An 8,840-nucleotide genomic window follows, 5' to 3' on the forward strand; every position below is an offset into this window, starting at 1 on the left:
TACAACTACTGAGGGCCACTGCATGTCACATATTAAAGACATCCCCCGAAAAGTCCTTTGCCATCCTTGGGGGACTGGACAGGCCCTCCACAGATTGCTCCTCATCACACCATACCCTCTCCTCTTCCAGGCAGGCTGCCCTTTATTCCCTGGTATTCAATAGGTCAAAAGATCCTGCCCAGGTCCACCCCCTGCCTGGCACTCCTCTAGACCTAAGGAAGCCTCTTGTCTCTGCCAGGCCCACCAATCGCCCTCAGCACGTGGGCTGAGCAAGCACATCAGCAGGCAGGGTCCCTTATCCCAGAAGTAAACACACCCGCCCCTTATTTGCCCTCCCTCTTTGAGATTATGGTCCATCTTCCTTGTCCAGGTACTGTCACTGGCTCTTGGAAGAACTTTCATTCTGCAGCCACCACTGGATGCCCCTGCCTGTGGCCAGCCTCAGGACCTGGCTCTAGACCTCAGCCCACCTGCTGCCCTCTTGGTGTCCCCGTGCCCACCTGGGCTTGGTTTCTTCTGTTCTTGTGCTGGGTCCTGTATCATCTGTGGTGCTCTGTCCAGGTGGAGGGGCTCTCTAAAGTTTGCAAGGCCAGCGAAGAGGGCTTATCACCAGTGCCAAAAGCTGTTTCCACCCCAGGTCTCTTCCAAGTTCTCGCCAACTCAGGTCAAATGACTATTTAATAAGTTAGTTGCTTGGGTAAGACGGAAAATGTTCTTGTCTTTTTGGACAACACCAGTGTCCCTGAACCACACGGGCTCTGTGCAACATATACAGCAGTTTTAAAAACTACACCTGGCCCAGCAAATCCTCTTGGAATGGCGTTTTAACCCACTAGTTCAGGGATCAGGGGCTTCAATACCAGCAGTCCCGCATTCAGCAGCCCTGGTCCCACACCTGCTCTGTGCGGTCTTGCCTGCGCCCAAGGATCTATTCAGGTTGTACCACTCTAGGGACGACTCTGGGTCTTTGGGGGGCAGTCAGTGTTCACTCTTCCATTTGAGGGATGCCTCCCATCCCGAGGCCTCCACTGACACAAGACTCTAGGAAGTGCCCCCTTAGTTTCCACCACCACGCCTGCAGAGGTCTTCACTGGCACTGCAGCTGGCAGCCGTGTGCATGAACCATACAGAGTACATGCAGGATGTGCCCACCACAGAGCAAGGCCAAGTACTGAGCACTGGATGGGTCCTTCCACACAGGCAGCCCAGGGACTCGCCTGGTGTAATATGCATGCCAGGCAGTGCCATCCCTGTGCCTGTTTTGAGGTGGGGAAACCCTGGCGCACATGGTTCAGTAACTTCTCCCAGGTCACAAGTGATGGGCTGTAAAGGCCATCAGAATCAAAATGGAGTCACTTCTGTGGAGCTCTGTAGAAATTAGGATGTGGCACAATGATCAGTAAAAATGAAAGTGTCCTCTGAACTGTGTTAGCATACATCCTTGCTGGGGTTTCTCCGTGAGATGCTTAAGGTCATGAGGTGTAAGTTTTACCTAAAAATAAATGTGCGAACAAGAGCACAATGCAACATCCACTGTTCTGTGTGTCAGGCGCAGCAACTTCGCTAAAAGAATTTTTCTAATACCCAAGTTTTCATAAGGTGAACATAAATGAGATAAATGTTTATAAGTGAACTTTCCCTGTAACTTGGAATGTTACAGTTGTTATGCGAAATTAAGTAAGATACTCATAAAAGTCTAAACCTGAATTCACAGAGAAGCCTTTATCCCCATGTCCCTGTTCCACACCGAACAAGTGGGAGGGAGCAGGTGTTTCTAGACATAAATCTGGTTGAAAACAAACAATTCAAGACTGACTATTTTCCTTTTGGGTCTTCACTGGAAACTAAAGCTAGTAAGAATTAAAAATTATTAAAATTGTAATTCTATATGCAAAGAATGTAAGAAAATTAAGATGGATTGATGACAAATTAAGTTCATTTATCAAAGAAAAGTGTCATGTCTAAAAGGGAGTGTTTTTAAAAAAGCTTTTCAAAATGTAAATTTAAGGAAGGAAATAAAAACAAGACAGAAAGGAACATACAAGTTGGAAAGAGATGTGAAAACAGGGGTAGGTATCAGGATGCACTTTTGATAAGTTAAAATGTTACAAGGATAGTGTATGTGTGTGTGAGAAAGGGGTGGGACAGGGGAGGGAATTCTGTGTGGGAGGATGAAGGTTATAGTCCAAGCAGAACCCTGTGCACAGGGCCTCTGTCACGTAACAGGGTCCTTTTCATCTTCTGAAGGTAAACCTTGCTGCTCAACCACTGGGGGATTGTTTTAAAACTGGCAGGTTTTGTTCCCTCTTTCTCTCAATCCCTCCCTAGCTGCTGGGAAGCAGGGGTACACTTCCTCCTGTCCTACTGTGTGCTCACTATCCACAAGCTTAAAGAAACTAGACCTAGCACGACAACCAGTAATTGGATCTGCTAATAATGATGCTGGGAGAACAGCCCCCACAGCCCCTTGTGAGCCCTCGGTTCCCCGGGAAGTGAGACCGGCAGCCTCTATGACAGAGCCCCTTGCTTCCCTGTTTGCTAGTAAAGCAATTAAACTCTTTTTTTTCTGTTTTCTTAAAACTTTGTCCTAAGCATTGGGGACAAGGACCAAGCTTTTGGTATCAACTAGATTGTTCTAAAATGGGAAAAAATAAATACAGGGCAAAGCTAGAGATGAAGCGGGTCTGGGCAGATGGTGGAGTGGGAGGTTTGAGAAGGATGAATTCTTATGAGAGAAACTCTGTGTATGATAAGTTGGCGCTAAGTAGAGAAAAACGTTCACAGGTTTTTCTAAAACTTGAGCATTAACACACCAATACAAAATCAGAATCTAGTGTTCTGTTTAAAGATATAGGTTTTCTGGAAATGCCTATCTGTTCTCCATGAAGATGCACAGGAGCTCTTCTCTGCTTCCTTTAGAGTGCTGGGGGTTCAATCCAGGCCCTTCCAGGCACGTTCTCTACCACTGAGCTACTGCGACCTGCACTAGGTTTCAATTTCTAATTCTGAAATTGGTGTCTTTATAATTTCGACCATCTCCTGCAGGGCAACTTTTCTGGTCTTGTAGTCTCCGCTGAATTTTGTACCTCTTAGCTTTGAGTCAGCTCCTATGGAATTCTGATTTCCTCTCCAGCCCTGGCTTAGCAACTGCAGCCTGGTGCTAACAATGTGTTTTCCTGACATACTGTCCTGAAACCAGACGACTTCATGCACCTCCATGAGAGGTGCTGAGAACCGTGCTGCAAGCGGAGCTGGTTCTCACCTGTCATTCTGACATGCACTCTTAAAGTGCAACACATGCTCCTCCAGGCTCTAGTTAATCCCCAGCACCTTCTCACCAGGCTTGACTTCCAGGTACCTTCCAGGCTTACCAACAGAAGCAAGCACACCACAGGAGGATCTTTTTCCTATCTTTTGGTAACCAACCTGAGAAACAAAGATTTTGTTATATCAAGATAATTTCCTGGGCTGGGGATGTGGCTCAGCAGTAGAGCATTCGCGTAGCACGTGTGAGGCCCTGGATTTGATCCTTAGCACCACATAAAAATAAATAAAGGTATTGCGTCCAACCAAAACCAAAAAAAAATAATAATAATAAATATATACATAAAAAGATAATTTCCTGTGTTTCACGGTGTCTTTATAAGTTTTTGGTTACTTAGGAAAATTGGCCCTCTTTTTTTCACATCTACTTGCTACTGAATTATTTTACTTGTCACTCTTGTTTAATAATAATTGATTATTATTTGATATTGATCTTAACCCTATTTTTCTTGAATGTTTCTAAAATATTGACACGTGGAACATTCTGCCCAGAATCAAAGTTCTAAATGAGTCTTTTCATGTAGAGTTAACGGAGATTTTCCAGCTGGGCTGTGGATCGAGTGTCCCCTAATGGTCCATGTGCTAAAGACTTGGTCCCCAGCTGATGGTGCCCCTGGGAGGTGCTGGAACCTTTAGATGGAAGGGCCTAGTGGAAGGAAGGTCACTGGTCACTGGGTAAAGGGAGAGTGCGACCCGGGCCCTGCCCTCTCTCTTTGCTTACCCCTCCACTTGCTCTGCCATGATATTCTGCCTCACATAGACCCAAGGCTTCATGGTCAACTGACCATGAACTGAATCTCTGAACCATGAACCATAAACCTATCCTCCTTGTGAGTTGCTTAGGTCAAGTACTTTGTCCCAGGGATGGAAAACTGACTAACACAGGCCATCAAACATCCTCAAAGGGACACAAACCTTATTTTGTAATAAACCAACTCTGCTTACCTAGAATGTTGGGTTGAATGGGAAACACTTTAAAATAATAAAGCAATGCTAAATTTTTTTAAAGTTATATTTGTATGGACAGATTACTGATGTAATGAATTCTGATATTCCTAGTGTCAGTCATGCTGTCAGACGATTGTATTTTAAAATCCTGGGTGTGATGAAAATCACTACTTCCTCATCCTCTGCTGAACTCTTGTCAGGATGCTAAGCAGGCTATTCTAAGTCTCTCGTCATCCCCCGTTCTGATTCTTTCCTACACGTGTGCAATCACGGATCCCTGGGAAAGACTCTAAAGAGCACTCCTGAACATCAATGGAATCAACAGGAATGTCCAGGACTCAAAGAAGAAACTGAGGGGTTCATGAAACCACTAGCCAAGATCAAACGGAATCGGACCCCTCATGTGAGATGGACTAAACTCATACAATTTACACGTTTTTACATTTTTTATTTAAATAGTTGTTGGCTTTTTAACTTAAATGCTTTTGTCTTCTAGATTTGAGAAAACATCTTTCTTATAGTCTACAGCAATTTGGTAAAGTACGCTTTTGTGAACACAGAAACACATTTTTCTTCCCTACCTGGTACTTCAAACATTCAGAAACTAATCATACTTTTATTTTTTATGCAAATATAGTAATTTGTACAAGTTTAGTAAGAATCTGTTCTCTTTATAGTCTACAATTGGAAACAATGGCTTCAATTGGAATGCCATATTTGAAAATATGTGTAGAATTCCTGGCTTCAAGGGTTCCCAGCCTTGTAGTGAGCAAATAAAAACTGTCACTCTTCTGTAGTCCCTGGGACTCTAAGGCATCGTGGTGCTACATGTGAAACCTGAAGCCTACCTTCAGAGGGTTCAAAATCTGAGATTACAAATGGCAACTCACATGTCCTGCTGAGCTAATGTAAATAATCCAAATTGGTAAGACTAAGCTTATTTTGCAAAATAATTAGTTTTTCTTTGATTACTTTTGCTCCAATTTTGTTAAGACTGCAAGTACAAAATTATGTTTCAGAAGCAAACTACTGTACACTCACTATTAGACTGCATCTTTTTTTTAAAGAGAGAGTGAGAGGGGAGAGAGGGAGAGAGGGAGAGAGGGAGAGAGGGAGAGAGAGAGAGAGAGAGAGAGAGAGAGAGAGAGAGAGAGAATTTTTTTAATAATATTTATTATTATTTTTTTTTAGTTCTCGGCGAGCACAACATCTTTGTTGGTATGTGGTGCTGAGGATCAAAACCGGGCCGCACATCCCCAGCCCTAGACTGAATCTTTATTCATTGTTTTCGGGTTCCTACTATTTACCTCTAGATGGGACTAGATCCTAAATCATTCTAGCTTTTTCCCTAATATCTGGCTACAATTCTCCAACTAAGAACGGGAACTGCTCTTTTCTAAAGAGCTAAAAGCTGAAACGATATAGCTTGATACAAATTTCAAGAAATAAGCCTTGTGTTTGATGTACAGGCTACACAGAAAGTTTATCAAACCACCTGATGCTTTAACCAGAGACTCCAACTACAAATCAATATGAGAAGTTTGGCTGGTCAGCCTGGGGACAGCTTTTCCCAAGACGGTGGAACAATTCTCCCTATCACAATGCAGTGTCCTTGCCCTCTGAATCTTTCCTTGTTGCTATCACATGATAAGATACTATTGTAGTTAATATTTCACAATAAGCGAACAGGTTCAATGGTTACCACAGTTCCCATTGGACATTTAATTTTGTGTGTTTGTGTAGCACTGGGGAATCAACTCCAGGGCCTCACACATGCCTTGGTTCAAGGCCCCTAAATTGTTAAGTAATTGGATTTGTTACACTTTGTTGGATTTGTTTTATATTATTTCACTTTGAATTCCTACCTATTGCTTGACAACTTTCTACAGAAGTACAACAGAATAATGATGGCCCAGGACTTTGATGATAGCCAATGTCTACAAAATAGGGGGAAAAAATGAACTAATAGTGGACTCAGTTAAACAGTCTGAGATTCACTTTTTCTAAACCTCTTTATCTATCGCTCAGATGTGGCTAATATGTGGTCATATGTTGACAGACTTCTCACCTACACTTTCCTCAGTGTTGACCAGACTAGACCAAACCAACAACCAGACAGGCTAGTCCTGGCACCTAGGAACAATCAAACCCAAGTCCATGATGATCGAGTGGCAATGCTCTCAGAGAAAAAGCCTGACCCAAAGGGAGAAATGTGAAGGTGTTAAATCAGCAACAAGTCACTTCTGACAAGTCCTAACAACACCAGGAGCATATCATACAGCTGATAAACACCACCAGCAGATCATGCAGCTGATAAACACCACCAGCAGATCATACAGCTGATAAACACCACCAGCAGATCATACAGCCGATAAACACCACCAGCAGATCACGCAGCAGATAGGCTTTGAGGAAGGAGATCTCATGTATATGTGCCCAGTACCAAGAACCAGCAAAAAGACTGCCAGACCTACAACTTTGAACAATGGCCACCACAACCTTACCCAAAATATAACTTCTGCAAGTATGTCTGTCCAACAATTGTTTATTCTTGTGCTGATACTACCCTTGTTGTTGACCTCTGTAGTCAAGCACCATTGTTGGAAAATATTTCACATAATCATCCTTGTTTTTGTGTCTTGAAAACCTCCCCCAGGGAACGTCTTTGGATATGCATATAGTATATTACAGCACACAGACTTCACTGCAATGCTCTGCTATTCTCAAATTTATTAATCTTTGGAGCATATCTGTTATTTAGGTCAACATATCTAACAGTCTGACTCCAGAGCTTGCTTTTATCCAGTAGAGAAACACAAGTTCTGATGTATTTATTGAAAAGTATATATAGACGGGAGTCTCACTGATATTAAAATTGCAGTAAAGCTCTATCACATACCAAAAAAAAAAAAATAGATCAAGCAGACTGACAATAACTCTGCTTAACAGAATACTCTTTAGGAGCCTAAATTACGTAGTACTCACTTAGCCTTTATTCAACTGTGGCCTGGTTTAAAGTTCCTGCAAGGAAAACTTAGAGGCAGTTGGTCAGGTGTAAAGTGCCTGTCTCCAGTTAACTCCTGTACAGCAAGCCCTCTGGGTCCCAGCCACCTGTTCTGGTCACGGGATCTGAAACTCTGTCCTTTTCCTCCAGTGGAATGTAAGATACCAGCAGAGAAAAAAAGTCTTATAAACACATACAAGTTGAATTCTCTCAACCTTTCTAGGAGGTGGGTGTTTTAAGGTAGGTTCCAAAAAATCAGAGAGGTTGCTTAACCTGCCTATTTTCCAACAGTAACTGAACTCAGCCTTCTCAGATGCAGGCACATTGTTTTAACTGTGCAGTTTCTCAGAGCCTGAATGAAAACATTAACATTTTGATTTAAAATTTTTGGTCAGTTATTTGCTTTAGCTGTTTAAAAGCCAGACAAACCCCAACTTATTAGACCTAAAGACTTCAGATAGTCATTTAAAAAATCTTCACAACTGCCCCCCACTCCCAAAAAACTAGAAGTCACTCTTAAGATGCACTTATGTTTAGCGTCCTTGCCTGGAAAGCCATCCCCATAGTCCTTGCATAAGGTGCTGGAGAAAGTCTGAACTGGTGTGCGAGTATGAATTTTTGGACCAGGTTCTCTAGTTGCAGCGGGGTCATGTGGCTGGGGGAAACGTTCCACCAGGGCCAAACATCCCAAAGGGTAACACAACTGAAACAGAGATTTAAGGCCACCAGCGCCACGTCTTGGGGTCAGAAACTGCAGACCACCTCTGGAGGAACTCAAGATGAGACTGTCACTTCCCAGGTCAAAGTCTCAACGCCTTTCCCCATCTCTCCTTTTCTGCCCTTTCTAACCCCCAGTGTTTCTGAACTAACTGCGGCGTCGCGGGACACAGGGAGCCGCACCGCCGGCGCAGCGCGCGGCAGAGGGGCACGTTACCGGTGCACGTAGTGGACGATGAACATGGCCAGGAGGATGCGGTTGGGCCAGCTGCGGAGGCGCTCCGAGGACGCGCGGACGCACTCGCAGAGCGGCCAGACCAGCGAGGGCAGCTCCTGCAGGACCCAGGCGGCCTTCGCGGGAAGGCGGCGGCCCCGCCACTGCGGCGAGTAGCGGCCATAGGGAGCGCCCACCAGCAAGATCCACACGAAGCCCAGGGCGCCCAGGAAGCACTCTAGGCAGGCGAGCGCGTCCAGCAGGCGCGGCTCCGCCAGCTCCATCCCGGCAGGCGGCCGCTCGCTCCATGCCAGGAAGCGGCGGCGGGTGCCATATAGGGCGGCAGCAGGGGGCGGGCGGCCTGGTTACGCAAAGCCTGCGCGCCGCCTACGACTCGGCCTCCTCCCGGCCCGCGGTAGAAGCACGGGTCGGGGAGCGGGACCAGCCACCTGCTCCGCCACCCAGCCGGCCAGTAGGACCCGCCAAACCTGCGGACCCGGCGCGCCGCGCCCCCACAACTGGAGCCCCGCCCGCAAGCCGGAGCCACGCCCTCCGGCCCGCGCACTCCCACGGCCCCGGCCCACACCACTGGAGCGGCGCCCTGGCCCTCGCGAAACCCCGCCCATCCAGCCG

The 8,840-nt window shown here is 45.6% G+C and overlaps 1 protein-coding gene across 9 annotated transcripts in view; it reads right to left on the reverse strand.

Annotated features, from left to right (window-relative positions):
• The window catches only part of Srd5a1 (steroid 5 alpha-reductase 1), a 79,241-nt gene extending 70,516 nt beyond the window's left edge, over positions 1–8,725 (reverse strand). For 3 of the 9 annotated variants that reach the window (XM_078018495.1, XM_078018494.1, XM_078018493.1), the window contains exon 1: positions 8,211–8,715. In XM_078018495.1, the coding sequence (XP_077874621.1) occupies positions 8,211–8,491 (281 nt within the window). In that variant the 5' untranslated portion in view covers positions 8,492–8,715. Of the gene's footprint in view, positions 1–8,210 lie in introns of all 9 variants that reach the window. The other 6 variants (XM_078018490.1, XM_078018491.1, XM_078018489.1 and 3 more) reach the window with 6 other exon arrangements.
• Positions 8,726–8,840: the final 115 nt, after the last annotated feature.

The sequence above is a fragment of the Ictidomys tridecemlineatus genome, chromosome 1 (genome assembly GCF_052094955.1).
Source record: "Ictidomys tridecemlineatus isolate mIctTri1 chromosome 1, mIctTri1.hap1, whole genome shotgun sequence".
In the NCBI taxonomy this organism is placed as follows: Eukaryota; Metazoa; Chordata; class Mammalia; order Rodentia; family Sciuridae; genus Ictidomys; species Ictidomys tridecemlineatus.